The sequence below is a fragment of the Aphelocoma coerulescens genome, chromosome 5 (genome assembly GCF_041296385.1).
Source record: "Aphelocoma coerulescens isolate FSJ_1873_10779 chromosome 5, UR_Acoe_1.0, whole genome shotgun sequence".
Lineage (NCBI taxonomy): Eukaryota > Metazoa > Chordata > Aves > Passeriformes > Corvidae > Aphelocoma > Aphelocoma coerulescens.
Genome location: NC_091019.1, coordinates 52,649,385 through 52,668,048, shown reverse-complemented (window position 1 = coordinate 52,668,048; position 18,664 = coordinate 52,649,385). Strand labels below are relative to the sequence as shown.

General features: G+C 39.6%; 1 protein-coding gene across 5 annotated transcripts in view; it reads right to left on the bottom strand.

The window, feature by feature from the left end:
* PPP4R4 (protein phosphatase 4 regulatory subunit 4) overlaps positions 1 to 16,648 on the bottom strand; it is a 66,561-nt gene extending 49,913 nt beyond the window's left edge. For 2 of the 5 annotated variants that reach the window (XM_069018153.1, XM_069018154.1), the window contains exons 1-2: positions 16,104 to 16,638; positions 15,545 to 15,618 (exon numbers count right to left, since the gene is read on the bottom strand). In XM_069018153.1, coding sequence (XP_068874254.1) covers positions 15,545 to 15,618; positions 16,104 to 16,217 — 188 coding nt within the window. In that variant the 5' untranslated portion in view covers positions 16,218 to 16,638. Of the gene's footprint in view, positions 1 to 15,544; positions 15,619 to 16,103 lie in introns of all 5 variants that reach the window. The other 3 variants (XM_069018158.1, XM_069018156.1, XM_069018155.1) reach the window with 3 other exon arrangements.
* Between the last annotated feature and the right edge of the window lie 2,016 nt (positions 16,649 to 18,664).

The window sequence follows — 18,664 nt, the reverse complement described above, 5'->3', positions numbered from 1 at the left end:
TTGTAAGTAGACAGGTATCATATCTAATAATACAAGCTAAGCTTATGTTCTAATTTGAAAAATAGAGGAGTAAAATTGTGAGCATCAAAAAAATATATCCGAAATCTTAGAAACAATTTGAAGTTTTAGCTGTAGAAGCAGTTTTATTCTCAGCCAAGGAAATCTAACTGTGGGCTCAGAATGACTTTCAACAGTTCATATTAAATTTCTATCAAATTACTGCTGTTATACTCCAAGGGCCTGACAACTCAAAAGAAAAACTAATTAGAAAATGTACACGAAACTGTGAACTTACTCCTCGTAAGAGCTAGCTTTTAGACAAGTCAGAAGAGGAAAGCTTTGCTGGTTCACACACTATTCATTATTCAAGGAGTATTCATAGCAGTAATATTCATATTTTCAAGTATATTGGACAGCTACTTTAGACTGATGCAGTTACATGCATCAGCAATACAACGTCAAACAGCTGACTCTAGTGCTGCTTTCACATGTATCAAAAGCAACCATAGATTGAAGGCAGCTTTCTGAAGTAAATACACAAATAACTAAAAACTGCTTCAATTCCAAGCTGTTCCTGGTTCATGTTCTGTCAAACAAAAAAGTGCTTTACTTGATTTATGTTCACTTTGGAAAGTAGGATAAAATTCAGCTACTTAATTAAATTGAAGAGTCAGACATGTCTCTCAAACACACACAGGATTTGTTCCATGTTGGAGGGGACAACCAAGCTGGGTAATACAATTAACATAATTAACAAATTGAAATGGTGACACAAGTTTTTCAAATTTCCAGCTCTCTGACAGAATAATTTCAAACAGTAGAAAAAAAAAAAGCATTACATATACAGACAATTAACCCATATCTGCATTCTTGTTAAAACCATTATTAGCACACCATTGGAATCCTCCTGCCTACCTGTGCTGGCTTTGGCTGAGGTAGAGTTAATTTTCTCCCCAGTGGCTGGTATAGGGCTGTGTTTTGGATTTGTGCTGGAGACAGTGTTGATACTAAAGAGATGTTCTTGTTATTGCTGAGCAGGGCTTACACAGAGCCAAGGCCTTTTCTGCTTTTCGTACTGCCATGCTAGGGAGGAGATGGGGGTGCATGGGAGACTGGTGGGATACACAGCCAGGACAGGTGACCCAAACTGACCAAAGGGATATTCCAGACCATGTGGCATCATACTCAGTATATAAAGTGGGGAGAAGAAGGAGGAAGGGGGAAACATTTGTAATGATGATGTTTCTCTTTCCAAGTCACCATTACACGTGATGGACCTCTGCTCTCCTGGAGATGGCTGAACACCTGCCTGCCTGTGGGAAGCAGTGCTTTGCTTTGCTTTGCTTGTGTGCGTGGCTTTACTTTCCCTATTAAATTGTTTTTATCTCAGCCCACAAGTTTTCCAGCTTTTACCCTTCTGATTCTGTCCCAATGAGCGAGTGGCTATGGGGGACTTGGCAGCTGGCTGGGGTTAATCCACAACACTACTCAATTATGTTTAGGTAATTATAGTCCTCATTCCCTATCTTCAAAATCACTACAATAATCTTAAATAGCCTTTTGTTACACTATTTTTTCCTCACATAGTCATATTAACTTATTTCTAGTGGTACAGTTATCCCAGAAAGAGTTTGACATTCTGCAATGGGAAGAATAAATAAAAGCATTTACCAGTAATTCCTCCCACATTTACTAAAATTAGTCCAGAATCATCTCTGAAGAAAATAATATCTCTTTCCTTTGAATGCATGTCAAATATGCTCAGCTGCATAGATCCTTCACAGCATATATTCAGTGTTAACCACCAGAATTTCTGGCTTATCTATTTACTACACTGGTATCAACATTATTCTATGGAAGAAAAAGTAACACGGAAAAAGAAAAATTATGGTAAAAAGCATCCATTGATACAATACTATTTGCATGCCATTCCCCCGTCCTCCTTCCTGTGGTTTGTTTGTTACTGAAAAAGAACTGAATTAAGTGATCACTAAAAGGTTAGGAACAATAAATTTTTAGTCTAAACTCATGGTGTAATATTAACAGAACATATTATTTTCATGAACAATACTTTTATTAGGTATCTGAAGAGGCATCCATGCAAATGGATATCTACTGATAGAATTTACCTTAAACACAGCCCACAGTACTTAAGCTACCAATGTTATTCTAGTGCATAAAGAACTCCAAAGTTCTATACAACTTCCATAGGACCAACATAGTCTTTACAGATGTCTCACAAACCATCTCAGTTGGTATCCAGCATGTAGTCCCCTGAAAATAATGAGCTTAAGGCAAACTCTCAGTCACAGCAATGAGGGCAAAGAAAAGGAAAATAAAAGGGAAGAAATAACATTTGGGGGAAAATACTCACATCCTTTGCCAAAAACCAGGTAAAGTGAGGCATGAACATCTCAAACAACCTATCAAGTACTAAAGTCTAGTTAGAATCTTTTTCAGCTCATGGGTTTTACAGGTGTGGGGCATTATACCCAACAGATCCAGAAACTGCCACGTTCCAACTGTTCATTTAAAAAGACCAAAACCAGCTTCTTCACTTAATAAGAAAGTAAGATGAGACACTGAAGAAGTTTTTACTTAATACCCTCATAATCTGCAATAAATACGTAAGATACAAAGATTTGTATATTAATTTAATTGATCTATCTACCCTCTAACACATCATTTTCAAATAGGTGGGACAGTTTAAGTCATCAAAGCACAAGTGCATTTATCTGCAATTAGAGTTGATTTTTGCATACCAGTATGCATCTACTGATTTATTACAAACTCATTTGTAGTAAGTATTTTCTTGCAATACCACAAGCATGAAAGGGTCAAAAGAATTTACAAGTAATCCTTAAAATACACCTAAATTTGCTTATATGGTGATAAAAATAAGAAGAAATAGACATACTCTTGGATCAAAACCTGTAGTAAAGAAGCAGGTTAATTTTAAGTAGCCATCATTTTTTCCTCTGTTGATTTAGTGAGTACCAATTGCTGCAGTTGGAAAAAACAAAAATAAAATTACATCTTGCCCTGAATCTAACTGACTTCTACTTCCCAAAATGGCAGAGAAATAGGTGTCCTAATAGTGAGCTTTGAAATGAAATTACATAAAAGAGATTAACTGTTTATAACAGAAGAATTTTGGTGCGAGCAGCAATCAAGCAATGACTCATGTTTTGCTATTTAATATGGACATAAATCCTCCCCCTCAAAAAGTTCAGTTACAATTTCAGCAGTGAAAATGGCATCTTTTCTGTTTCTCACTTTAAAGACAGGATTTTTATCTCCAAGCCTGCCCAAAAATGTAAGTAATATTACCATGTAAAAAAGTGTATTAAAGCAGATGCCTTTCACATTTCTCTTTTACATATGTTTATTCTGCAAGCGACAATACAATCAACCCCTACTTACAACAAAAATACAAATAGCATGTTTAAAGCATTTTGTTTCTGTCCCTAGTTGAGCCTTCTCAACATACTCTTGGTAACAGAAGTTACCAAGCAATTTCACTACAGAGGAGGAAAAAAAACAGCCAGTTACTTTGGAAAATCTGACCACAAGCTGGTCAGCTGCACTTCTCATGCAGCACAGAAAAACAGTAAATCATCCCATTTTGTAGACATAAACTACTGCAACCAAAATGAAATGGCATTATTGAGTGCAACATCACTTCTGCTGTGCAGCTCTTTTAATATCAATTGTGTTATCAAATGCTTTGATCCACCTTGAATCCAACTCTCCTGTCGTACTTCAACTGGTAAAGAGAAATGTTTTGGAATTAAACAAGCAGGTCTGAAAAACTTTTATTTAATCATAGCATAAACTGGTGGCTCCAGTGCTTAATGTTGTTCTTTGTTTTTCCACAATAGTCATGGGGAGGCAGCAGGGGTGGGGAGAGGGAGAAGCCAACTGATACCTACCTAAATTAATTTACTGGTTTTACTTCAAGAAATGTGGAATTTTCACTAGAGGCATAATTGACAATTTGGACACAAAGCTACTCCCATAAACAAACAAAAAAAAACAACCCAAGTCCTCCAAGATATTCTGTTTATACCTTTTCTCTTAGACTGTCACATAATACCCTGTGGAAATTTTCGTAATTTTATTTAAAGTTACAGTGCTTTGCCATTTAAAAAATAAAAAGAAATTATTCTGATTTAAGATAGATTGGTGAAAGAAAAATAATTTCTTTCTTTTTTTTCCAAATCAAATAGGACATTTGACTCTAAAAACTTATGAGAAAAATGCCTAATGAAAAAATGATGTACTGATCTATTTGCAAAGCCAGAAGTGTTCTCTTAAACTAGATGATTCTTGAAAAACAGATAAGGACAAGAAGAATGCATAAACTACTTTTTTCCCTATTAGAAAGAATGTAAGACTATGCTCTTTGAGACTGCAGTCTTTCTTTACCACTATACATTATACTGACTTAGCAATATGGGTCACCTTTATTTATATACTGTCAGTTTAAAAAAAAAAGTCTGAAGTCCTACAACAAACCTTGTTACTATACCCAGCTTGGACTCATACACACTTAAACGTATGCAATTCCATTCATGCCAGTTCATCTATCCCTGCTTACACACTGCCTAAATCTGACTTTCTTATAGTAAATTCAAGAACAAGTGGAAGAACGTGAAAGTAAGCATTACATAGAAACACTGAGGCTAAATTCACAGTGTAATACGTTTCTGTAAACAAAGCAACAGCAATTTTGGGATTATGCAATGACTAAGTACTGTCGATCTGTAGTCTGTTAGGAAAGGTACTATGTAAGGATAGATGGGTAAGGCATTTCCAACAACAGTTAATGAGTTCAGTAAAGCACAGCAATTACCCTTGGTCCTGCTCTGAATTGATACAACTGACAAGGAATGACTCAGCTACTCTGTACATGAGTTGTACACATTCTCAGAACCCACAGTCACGTAACATGGAATAAACAAAACTGCTGCTGGAACAACCGCTACCAAGATACAGAGACATATCTAGAGCCTGGTATTTTTATTTCCTAACATTAACCCCTCATAGGGTAATGTTTTGCAAAGAGAAACATGCAGAAACATTTATTTGAATGTAAAAGAAGCTAAATAGATTAATTTAAATAAGAATACCTGCATCATCAAGAGTCCATTCAATTAATAACGTGGATGTGAAACACCTGGTACCTTCCGCTTGTGTAAAAGTATCAGGCAGTGCCAAACAAGCCTCAGACAGATGTATCCAGGAGATCTAGCACAAGATTTCAAGGGATTCTTTGTCTCCTTCTTCATTCTGTTTATTTATTACTCTTAAACCAGAAAGACGTTTTTCTTCCTTTTTTGGGGGTGGATAGGCCGTAGGGAATTAGCATTCAAAGGGAAAGACCTCCTCTTTTCAAAAAAGAGTGTCTCCATGAGACAGCAAGGTTATTCATGGAGAGAGGAGCAACCTCAAACTGCAGTGAATGTGATGGCCATGTAAAACTAGTTTTAACAGACTGAGGCCTATGAGTTTGGAGAACCCTGATTTTCAAAGCCTGCAAAGGACACTGTTACAGTTCAGACTGGAAAGACACATACCAACCTCATCTAGGAAGATAGACTGGGGGGAAGGAGAGGAGAATCAAAAATATAAGAATGCCAGTGACACATTAATTCTCAAAGGGTGAATTTCAAGAAAACTCAGTTATGAACAATTCCCATCAATTTTGTATTACTGGGGTTTTTTTTAAAATCTTTGCCCGAGGATATAACTGTCTTTGGCTAGAGATGCCACTTCTAGCCTCAGTTTTTGAATCTGAAGCAATCTTCTTATTCAGGTACAGAGTCCTATAATTGTGCATAATTAAAACAGTTGGTTCTTTAGCTGTAATATAGGTTTTGCCAGACTATGTCAATAGAAACCCTTGCTATAGAAATCACTTCAATTTCCTTTTCTGTTTGTCCTCAAGAACTAAAGAGAGCTCCTCTTATACAAAAAGCTGCCCCTAGAAGATTAAATAAGATGCTCCTACCAACACTGGAGAACTTCTCAATGAATTATGCAGATCTCTTTGAGTTGCTTATTCTCAAGGACTGTCTACATTCCCATTGTATTTTCCCAGTGTAAAAATTTCTAAGTGATTAAATAATCCTGGGGTTTTTTCCTGTGACATAAAGCTTTGGGCTCCAAGGCTTGACAAAATCCAGGGTAACTCAGTGTTGGCATTTAGAGTACCAGCTGGTGGAACAAGGACAAAAACATTAATATTACTAAAGTTAACTCTAAAAATAGCTAAATGAACTGTTATACAAGTTTACCCCAGAGAGCAGGATTAATTTTAAATCTCAACAAAGCTATTTCTTGTCTCATTCCAAATTCTTCTGTCATAGAATATCTGCTAAGGTACAGATACAGCCCCAAGACTGCAGTCCTAGTTCTGAAGTCCTTAAATTACAATCAGAATTTCACCTCAGTAAAACAACTTCCCTGCATATGAAGTTTACAGTGTACCAATATATAATGGAGTTTTATCTACCTTGTCTTGCGGAGATTCAGAAAAGCTTTTAAGCAGCCCTGAATGCAAAAATATGCAGTGTATCAGCACTAAGAGTTATTCTTCTCAAGAGTCTCAGAGTACTCCGATTTTTTGGGACAGGCAGCAGTGCATGCTACTTAACTGCTTTTATGGAAAGAGTAGCTGGATCAGTACTAAGTGCTGTTTCTTCTTTGTGTCAGCAACATATGGAGTCAGAATGCAGGGCCACAGAAGCATCACAGCATGACACATGAAGGGCTTCCTACGTGTATAACAAAGTAGTCTGCAAAACACCTGAAGGAGTTTGCAAGAAAAACGTGTTCGGTGAATAAGGAATTGGTTGGATGTTCACATTCAGAGGATAGTGGTCTCAATTGACATCAGTGACAAGTGGTATCCCTCAGAGGTCTGTACTGGGACCAGTGTCACTTGGTATCGTCATTAATGACTCGAAAGGATCAAGTGCAGCCTCAGCAAGTTTGCCAATGACACCAAACTGAGTGTTGCTGGAACATCATGAGGTCTAACAAGACCAAATGCAAGGTGCTGTCCCTGGATTGGGGCAACCCCTGGTACCCACGCAGGCCAGTAGACAAACAGATCAGAGCAGCCCTGCTAGGAAGGACTTGGGGGTGCTGGTCAGTGAGAGGCTGGACATGAGCTGGCAATGTGCACTGTGCAATAGCCCAGAAAGCCAACTGTATCCTGGGCTTTTGCATCCAAAGCAGCGTGGCCAGCAAGGCAATGTGACACTGCCCCTCTACTCTGCTCTCATGAGACCCAACCTGGAGTGCTGTATCCAGGTCCGGGTCCCTCAGCAGAGAAAGGACATCAACACGTTTGAACAAGTCCAGAGGAGGGCCACAAAGAAAACTAAAGAGATGGAGCACCTGTCCTGTGAGGAAAGGCTGAGAGAATTGGGGTTGTTCAGCCTGGAAAAGAGAGCAGCCTCTTATAGAAGCCTTACAGTACCTAAAGGGGTCCTACAGGAAAGCTGAAAAAGGACTTTTTACAAGGGCATGTAGTGATAGGACAAAGGGAAAAGGATTCAAACTGAGAGTAGGTTTAAATCGAATACTAGGAAGAAATTCTTTACTGAGAGGGTGGAGAGGCACTGGAAGAGGTTGCTCAGAGTTCCCATCCCTGGAAGCATCCACAGCCAAGCTGGATGGGGCCTTGAGCAAATTGACCTAGTTGAAGGTGTCTCTGCCTGTGGCAGAGGGTTGGAATTAGATAACCTTTGATCCCTTCTGATCCCAGCCTTCAACGATTCCATGAAAATTGACTAGAGATTTGTGTTTCAGTCCCTAGCATAAAACAGCCATTCTTTTACTGGGCACCATCACGCGAAAGCATATTCAGACTAGCCATAAATGGACAGCTTGATCTACTCATTGAGGAGTCTGTACCTTTGATATATTCTAACATAAAATGTCACATTTTCTCATCTACATCCTCATAGAGTTTCCACTGGCATTTCCAGGTCCTGACAAAAACTAGTGCAATACTATCATTTCTTGCCAAATCAGGCAAAGGATAAAAACATAAATTAGTAATATTGAGCAAGCATGAGGATAAAAGCTCCTTGTAAGCACAAAATGTTTCTATAAACACTTGTAACTTTCTAAGGAAGGTGATATAAAGAAGAATTATTATACTTACACATTAATTATGTGACCTCTGAAATGAACTGTGTGTTAAACTTATTTATTAAATGCCAGTGCCTATCTAAACAAAACCAAAAGAAACTCACTCTCCTGCTGGGCAACATGCTATTTATGTATGGGATCCATCATGTAGAAAGAAAGAAACATGGGCAATATTTAGGTGGATATTCCTACGTCGAATGTTTCTAGGAGAGGATGATAAGGTTTTCCCAGGACAACAGAAAAGAAGAAAACCCACAGATTTTTCAACTGTGTCTGATATTAAAAAGTAACATCTATACCTTGTAGCCACCAAGTTTCTCCTTATTATGTCATGAGCAAAGATACTCTGAAACACACATATAATTGACATCTCCAGAGAAGAACCTGACAACATGTAAGGAAGAACTACCTAGTCTCACACATCACAGCTCAGGCAGACTTCCAAACCTCAGGCAGACCTGATCTCCCTTCTATGACCAGGTGAACCACCTAGTGGTGGTGTAGGGTGTGGCTATACGCTATGCGGACTTCAGCAAAACCTTTGATACAGTTTCCCACATCCTTTTCCTGGAGAAGCTGACTGCTTATGGCTTGGATGGGTGTATTCTTTGCTGGGTTAAAACCTGTCTGGACAGCTGGATGCAGAGAGCAGTGATGAATGGTGCTGCGTTCAGTTGGCAGATGGTCACCAGTGGTGTTCCCCAGGGCTTAGTATTAGATCTGGACACGAGGATCAAGGGCACCCTTGGTCAATTTGCAGATAACACCAAGTTGGGTGGGAATGTCACTCTGCTGGAGGGTAGGAAGGGTCTGCAAGGAGATCTGGACAGGCTGGATCAATGGGCTCAGGCCACTGGTATGAGGTTCAACAAGGCCAAACATCAGGTCCTGCACTGGGGTCACAACAACCCCACACAGCGTGACAGGCTGAGGGCAGAACAGCTGGAAAGCTGCCAGGTGGAAAAGGAAGTGCTGGTTGACAGCAGCTGAACATGAGCCAGCTGTGCCCAGGTGGCCAAGAAGGCCAATGGCATCCTGGCCTGGGTCAGCAATAGTGTGGCCAGCAGGGGCAGGGCAGTGACTGGCCCCCTGTACTTGGCACTGGTGAGGCCACCTCGAATCCTGTATTCCATTCTGGGCCCCTCACGACAGAAAAGACATTGAGGTGCTGGAGCATTGAGGGCAACAGAGCTTGAGCTGGAGCACAAGTCTTGTGAGGAGCAGCTGAGGGAGCTGGGGTTGTTTAGCCTGGAGAAGAGGTGGCTTCAGGGGTGACCTTACTATTCTCCACAACCACCTGAAAGGGGTTTGTAGCCAGGTGGGTATCAGCCTCTTCCCTCAGGCAACAAGTGACAGGATGAGAGGAAACAGCCTCAAACTGTGTCAGGGAAGGGTCAAGCTGAAGATCAGGAAGGGGTAGTTAAGGCATCCCAGAGCAGTAGTAGATTCTCTATCCCTTGAAGTGTTCATAAAATGACTGGCTGTGGCACTTAGTGCTATAGTTTATTTGACATGGTGGTGTTTAGTCAGAGGTTGGACTCAATGCCCTTGGAGGTCTTTTCCAACTTTAATGATTCTTTAACAGCTGATACTTTCTATTCTCTGGTCATTTCAACCAGTACTTTACTTCACAGATTCAGAGCATACATTCAAAATTAGAGTAATGAGAACTAAATCTGGTTTGCTATTGATGGGAGAGTCATCTACCAGCTGTGACTTCTTGCTCATGCTCCCATTTATAGTAGCACGAGCAGTCGCATTTTGTTCCACACTTTGCTGGAAGCAAGCATCTGAAAAACTTGTTAGTATTAGCATCCATTCCCTAATCTGACTGAGATTGCATGGCTGCAACAGCATTAGCACTGGTACACAAAACTTACCAGTAACATGCAGCCACATAATGGAAGGAGAGGAGAGCTCCTCTCTGATACCAGGAAAGCTTCAGTTTAACTTGACTGTGAAACCAGACACCATGAAACCAGAACTTCATAAATACCATAAGCCAGCCAAACATAGTGCTAAGTCTCAAAGACATTTCACCCCCTCCCAAGCATTGTTCCCATGTTGCTATTCAGTTCCTTTGTGCCGGCACAGGTCTTTTTTAAAGTGTACAAAGTCCTGGATCACACAGTCGATCAGAATAAAACTAACCATCATTTTCAGGGTTTGCCTCAGATAAATGTGCTGTGCAGGCAAAAGGGCAAACATAGCACAAACACTAGGGTAGGGAGAGGGCTGGCACTGCCATCTTCCTGCACTGACTGTAGCCTGAGAAAGAATACTGAAATGTACATTTTTCTCTCTCCTATTTTTTTTTATGCTTCTCAAAGCACTACATTAACACTGCTCTGTATGTTCACAGCTGGTTCCTCAGCTGCAGTTTCAACTCAGCAAATATGATTAACAGAAGTATTTGCACAAATCTAAATTTAAATAAAAGTATATGACTGAGCAACACTACAGACACACCTTTTACTCTAAAGTGAAAGAATCAATTTTACACTCATTAATTTATTTGCATAACACATTTAAGGTCAAGAAAACAGTTTACCTGTCTAGCAAAGTGAATCAGAAGGAAACTTTTATAAAATTTAAGTGCAATTTGAAAATTAAAAGATGGGGAAAATGAAGAAATACTTCTTACATTAATATTTACAGCTCGGCACTACAGACGGCAGAACTATTTTCCAATATGCTGAGCATTACAGCTGGATCATTCAGTATACCATGTATGCATCAGAACCATAAACTGTATATCTGGAATAGAGTAGCCAGTTTTCATGATTATGTAACACACCCAAAAAATTGATACAATGCAGAAAATCAGCTCCTAAATTTACATGTAAATGAAAGCTTTCATTTAAAATCAAAGGTGAGTTGCCTTCACCTACAGAAAAATGAAACTTCCCAAAACTAACACGACCACTAAAAACAAGACAAAAAATTTAAAACCCACAAACTTTTAAATAGCAGTGGTTTTGATGTTCACAATTAACAGCACAGAATGTATTAAAAGATGCTTAGAATTTGAGAATGCTCTAGCAAATCAAGGATAGCTACAATAAAGTACAACTTTTCTTGTTGTTGCTGTGATCTTTTTAAGCCATCCTAAGTTTAAAGGCAGTGAATTCTTTCCAATCTAGACAGAGTACCTATTGTGTCTTCAAAAACTATGTTAAATATTTTAGAAAGGGATTGTGTTGTTTTCTACACTGACAGATAGGACATCTCCAAAAACAAAGCATACTATGTTCTCAAAAGGGTGAATAATTCAGTCTTCCAGCTTAATAACTCATTATTACCCTGTAATTTTGAGTAAGATACAAATGTCAAGGTCTGGAAGCTTTAACACGAAGCAGACACAAATGAAAAAAAAACCAAAATGTAGCTGAATACAAAATCATATAGTAAACACATAAATGTAAAAGCCCTAGGGAAATCTATCAAAAAAATCAAAAACAAACCACTCTGCAGTGCACATGCCAGTAAGCATCCAGAACCAGATTCTCATCAAGCAAACAATACCTACTGCTGGCTGTATACCACAAAAGAGGGAGCCACAGTAAGACAAATTATTATAAGTAATAACATGAATCAAGCATCAGAAAACATGAAAACTAAGATTACAGGCAAAAGTTCACAGCAGGAATTAAAAAAATTGTCCCCGAGCTGCTTATTGCCACTGTCCTGGTAGAGGTCACAATGCCCTGAGGTGGAATGCAAACTATTCAGTTGCTTCAGTGTGGTCTGGCAGCTTCTCTTAAGCTGCTGATGGTTTTATGATAAGCCATCAATCTTGACACTGACTTGGTTGAGATGTGGAGCTATTTTGCTTCCTTGTTCTTCTGCTGGGCCAGCAGCATGCAAAGCCCAGGCAGAATACAACTCTTCAGTGATTCCTGTTACACCCTCCAGAAACCACCAAACACACAGGCTGAAGCTCTAAAAGATAGAGCTGAGACACTCAGATGCCTCTCCCTCCAGAAGTCCCTAAATCCATTTGATTTCAATGAGAAGTTCGTGAACATCCCTGACAGTCTGGTCTAAGGAAGCCCAGGTTCCTCTACCAGAATCAAGGTTAAATAAGATTAAAACAAATTACAGTCCACTATTTACCACATTCTTATTAAATTAGAACTTGCTCAGTCTAATTGCAGAATGTTACCTAAATAAAACTGAGTACTCTGGGCATCAGTGATTTAAAGCAGAAGTTCACTTATGCTCATGTCATATTAAAGTAACTCTAGCCACCAGGAGAGCTACTACATCCTCTCCTTTTGCTTGCAGAACTGTTTCTATATCCACATGATGTAGCAAATCAAAGAGTTGATTTATCTGAAAACTAATGCAACTAAAAATCATCAGCTTTAGCTAGATCTTCTTATCAATTTACCTCATTACATAGTTATCTGAAAAATAGTACTAGCAGAAAAGGGGAGACAGAAAGCAAAGACATTCACTAGAAATAATAATGAGAGAGATTAACTTTTTAGGATTATCAAAATTGCAATTATCACTTTAGAATCTGAAACCAAATTATGATAGGTAACAACAAAAAAAGCAATTACAATGAAATCATGTCCCTATGGAAGTGAGATCTCACACAGGATCAATGTGTCAATGTACTTACCAGGTGCTAAAAACACTTGTAGATATATAATTATGTCATACTTAGGAGAAGACAATGAACAGAAATTTACAAAATCTGTGACCATGCATCATGGCTAGACACAGACAGGACACTATGGAAATGCAAAATAATCCCTAAATGGTTACAAATACATACTAGATGAGCAAAACAAATACCTTTACAGTACCAAGAAGTATAAGACCATGCCAGAAACTCCATGATACCACTGGCAAACGAGAAGTGGAGAACACAAGAATGAAAAGAGAAGAATAACTGATGAAACTCTGAGAGTTGGGAAATTAACACCTTCTCATATATACAGCAAGCAAGAATCAGTCACTAGGGGAAAAAAAATCTATCCTCTCCAACTTGGGATGTCAATGTACCCATTTTCAGCCTACTACAGTAAAAGACTACAAGAGCAGAAATCTTTTAAAAACAAATATCTAGTAAACATAGAACAACTCTGCATATAAGCAAATCCAAGTTCAAGGGTGGGGAGGAGAAGTTGGGGGCAGGTTTTAGAGGGAAAGGATGTGAAAAGAGAAGAAAGTGGTTGAAGTTTTTGGTTCAGAATCAGAATCTTTAAAATGTGAAGACTCTTCCTGAACTTTCCCAGAAAATCATTAGTAAACATTAGCTTTGCTGTAGCATACAAAGGTTTTACTCAGTATTAATCAGCTCCATTGCACTGCACAAGCAACACTGAAGATACTCACCTCAGTAAATTTAAAATCTTCAACTTGCACATTAGGGTGCAATAAGTAAATGACAATATAAAAGACATTGGGACAGAAGTAGTATTTTGATGTTATCTGTAGATACTTAAGGTGAGAGATTTGCTTTCTATTATTGTTCTTGTACATTTTTAATGTATATGGAGATAACATCATCCTTTCCAAATGGGATACAACAGAGGTGTCATTAACAAATTGTTTGCATCTCAGCAAAGCCATTTCTATGGACAGATTTTCAGAAAAGGCAGTGGCTTTTTGGATAAGATCAAGGAAAGTCCCACATAAGGAACAACCTGAAGGACAGTGAATAATGCATCTGTGTGAGAAAATGAGGCACAGAAAGACTGGACTGACATTACTATCAAATAGCAACAGGCAGGGATATTGTATTAAAATAGATTAAAAATTCCTGACAAGCCAGAAGTACATGCTCTTGTACATTATATAAAAGGTACTACTGGGTAACAGGCAGCTTTTCAACTCTGCTTTTACTCCACTCAGTACAAGGACAGCAATATGCTATTCAACAGCAAAAGCTTCCACTGGATTATTATATTAACATACCTGCACAGCAAGATTACCTTACAAAAAGCCTATCAGGCAGAGTTGAAGGTACCTTTCAGCAATGAGAACTATGCAGAGAAAAAAATGAAAGCTTCATTAAAAGAAAAAGAATGTTATGTCTCAAGAACAGCTGCTAGAGTAGGAAAAATCAGATAAATGTGTCAGGAGAAGGTCAAGGCCAGGTTGAAAAGCAATTGATAAGATGAAAGATATTAAGTGGAACCTTTTGCCATTTAAAAAGGCAATGATCTAGTTAAGACATATATGCTGGAAATGTGATCTTTAATTGGAAAAAGAGCAAAGAAATTTGCTACCACACTGGAAAAGAAAAAAAAAAAAACATCACCTACACTGGTTGTTGTGAGGTAAAAAACCAGAATTGATATGCATCCTTTCCATGATATACAGCACGTGCAAACTGTTTTCTCTGAATTTCCCTAGAGTCAACAGACTGCTTTCAGTACAGGAACTAAGAGCAAAGCAAGTTTTAAAATCCTCTATTTCATAAATTTCAGCATAAAAAAAACCCAAACCATAAACAGAAGTCAGTATCAAAAGCAGTATCAGTGGACAAAAATGATAACTTAAAAATAATGCCATGCACCCCAAAAAGAGAAAATTAAATCACCAAAGATATCTATTCTAAACACTGAGCACAGACATAGACTAGAAAAGCACTTAAAACAGCAGAATAAGCAAACTGAGAGGGAGTTGCAGCTGGTTCTCCAATTACTAGGTATTGTTTAAAAATGCATATTCAACTCAAAATCCCCCAGAACACTTGTACTCTTAAAGATGACTTACACAGTAGTTGAAAAATCCGTATTTTAAGCTACCAAATTTAAGTTTTTCAAGTAGCTGCAAATAAATGCTTTCAACAAGAAGAAGGAGGTAACCCGAAAAAAAATAGAACACAGGGAAGTATTAACACAGTATCTTCTACAATAATTTCTAAGGGCTGTAAACCTAACCTCTCAAGTTTTTCTCTTCTGAAAGTCCAAACATACACAGGATGCTAGAACAGCTCTGCTACCAGCCTGTGGTAACTGTCCATGAGTGAATATTTGCTTAGACTGACTATGAACTCCCTGAATGATTGGTGTTAATAACATTAATGCTTAGGGAATCTTGCAAAATCAACTGCATGGGAAAAGATGATTAAGTACAACTCTGTGCTGGTGAGGACCATATTAATAGCTCAGAAATGCTTATACATATACATAGACATCCCATTTATATATAATATATTATTTTTTAATATAATGAAAAATTTATAGTTTTTTAAAATTACAGTACCTATTCTTATCTTGCCTATATGCTTAACATAGTTGAAGATTAAAAAAACTACTAATAGACTGAAAATTAAAGGAGTGAAGAGTAAAACACTAAAAACGTGTATGTAAACATGATGGTCAGCAATGTTTCACAGTAACGTTTTAGGAAATACCTGAGTAGATAAACAGCCCTTTCAATATCACTGAGTTCTTCATCAACTGTCAATCTTTCTATTTCTTCTGGGGTCTGTCAAGTGTGAAACAGAAATTATGAGTTTACAATGCCTTACTATTTCACTGTCTTAATCTTCTTAAAACAACCCCTTTCTCCCCACATATACAGGGCTAGCTTCATGAGTAATTTGAATTTATTCATGAAGCCTCTAGCCAACATTTCAAATTCAATCAAATAAATCTTTCACCACGAAAAGACGGAATGTCAGAGAAGTACTGTTTCAAGTCAGACACTATCACTATTAAACAAGTGGCATATAAATTAATCTAAAGACCCAGGTTAGTCGATTTGTTCCCATCTTAATATTCTCATACTGAAAATATTAAACCCCTGCTATCTAGAATTCGAGATTGTAAAATGACTGAGAACAATGTTTCGTATGCTGGTGCCGTAAAAAAAATAAATAAACAAACTGTACATTCACTTATTTGTGCATAATTAAAACAGACACAATTTAAAATGGATTTTAAAGCATCGTTCTATTTCAAGGTATATACCTTCAGGCTCCTGCGTACTGGCCTCTCTATAATAGTTAGTTCCTGCAGGTCTTCTATGTATCCAAAAAGATTGCTATGACTAAAATCCATTTTGGAGAAGATTACTGGGCGCATGTAACAACTAAAGCCTCCGGCAGCCGACGCTGTCCCCGAGCGTCACATCGCACCGAGGGCGGCAGGAGCGAAGCCCCGGGGCGCTCCCGCCGCCGGCAGCAGTCCCGGCTCGGCGCACACACTGCGGCAGCGCCCGCCGGCCGCCGCCCCCGCCCAGCCTCCTGCCGGCAAACTTTCTCCGCTCGGCCCGGGCGGGCAGGCGGCGGGGCCGCGCCCGCAGCCCCAGAGCCCGCTGCAGCCGCTGCGGGCTGGAGTTTCGAGCCAAGTTTCCCCTCGTTGCCGGCCACCCCTGTCCGCAGCGAGGGCGCAGGAAGCGGAGTGTCCCCGAGCGCCAGAAGGGCACGGCGGAGCCCTCGGCTGCGGGCTCGCCCCTCACCGGCGAGGCAGGGCAGGGCGCGGCGCGAAGCGGAACGAAACAGCCCCGCCGCGGTACCCGGGTGCCGCCTATCCGCCCGCCCCGGGAGGAGGGACGGTCGCTGTGGTGCAGTGACGCTCCCCGCCCCCGTCCCGCAGCGCAGCTCCGCGGCTCCCTCCCCGGCGGCGCGGGGCTGAACGCCACAGCCCCCGGCCGGGGCAGCTCCAGCCCCGCCGAGCCGGTCTCCGGGCAACGCGGCGCTACCGCGGCCTCCGCGGGGCAGGGCAGCGCCGGAACGGGCGGGGGCTGCCGCCCCCTCAGCGCCAGGCCCCGCGCGGGGGCTGCCCGGCCGCGCGCCCCTGACCTGCGGCGAACACCGCGCGGCGCCCCGGCGGCGGCTGTGGCCTCCGCGGGCTTCCCCTCCCACAGCTGCAGCACCTCGTCCATTGCTCCTCGACCCCTCCCCTGTGGGGCGCCACGTTCCTCTCCAGCGGTGTTGGGGCCCCCCACCAAGTGTCGCCGCTGTCTCACAGCTGTGTCAACGCAGAATTACACCGGAATAACTGACAGAAGTGCTGTTTTTAATGAAAAGTCCAAAGCAGGTTCCTCCCCCAATGAACGCTTTTCTATTAATGTTTAAAAAAAAATAAATTACTTCTTTGACAGTAAATTGTGAATCTCTGATGAAGACACCACTTACACTCTTCATAAATTCTTATTCTTCACCTTTTATATTCTAGACCCGGGTTACACACCACTCATACTCACAGCAGCAGCACAGATTTCCATATGAACAGTCTTCCTGATACATGCAGTTAGGCCTTGGATGCCTTTACCATTTTGGTTCGCAAATGTGGATTGCCTTGGGGGTTGAAGGGAGAGTATTTTTTTCAAAATAAAGGTATGCTGTTCACCTCTGATTCATAGACAAATAAGCATGGATAATCTTGAAAAACTTAGTAAGAGAGCTTCTTTTGGTTAGTGATGTAAAATGCACGCAGGACAAGAATCATCACACAGTTAGACTCAGCATTTACTGAGATAAGTAATTCACCAGACATCTAGACAGTGGCCTTTCCAATGGTTATATGAACACAACTAAACAATCACACTCCAACCAGGAGTTAAAAAATCTGTAAAAATTACGCAAGGGCTGATTTGAGGGGGTGAAATGTTTTTTTATCCTTCCGAAATGCCCACATGACTAAGTTGTTGATAAAAGTAATTCCAGAAATCCTAAAGATTATATGATACTATGTAGTATATTGCCCAGAATTTTATTAATTTTTATTCTATGACTGGCAAGTACCTCAGCTTTTATTTAGAAAAAAATAAACATGGTCCCTATGTGTTGCTTCTCTGTCTACCAGTTAGGCCAAATCCTGTACTCAGATAAACCAGTAAAACAGTAAAAACTTAGAGCATCTCCATTAATTTCAAATGCACAACAAATTGTAAGTTCAAATGTACAATGAATTATTAGCAGGAAAATCTAATCCTATATATATATATATAAATAATTAAAATGTTATGTAATATAAAACTAAAACCATTTGGAGTTTTCAAGGCATGATGATGAATTAAAACGAGAAACACTATTTTGAACATCTCCTTTGCAAAATCTTTTTAACCAGGGAGCATCATTAGATAGTAAATATAATACATAGTTCTAACTGAACCTAAGTCCTCTTGGAGTAGTTAAGGAACTAGCTCTAGGAGAGGAAATAATAAAAGAGTTTTAAAGAATGTTCTCTCCTCAAATTCAGAATCCTAGCATACAGGCTTCTGCCAATAATAAGTACTAGGAAAACATATTGAAACCCTGAACACAGTTAGTTAGGAAAATCCTTTTGCAAGTTCTTTCACAACCAATCTGTGGTTATTTCACCTTGCAAGTAGTTCTCATGAATCTTAGAGATCTTATGAGATCAAAGATATTTTCTTTTGCATGTCTTGAACTAGGAACTCAATGCAGTTTTCAAACAAGGAATTCCAGAATTCAGTTTTAAAGACTGAAAAATATGGAGTTTAGATATGCAATTAGGCTGATTTCTCATGTTATATTTTACATAAACTTTGCAAGCCACTAAGG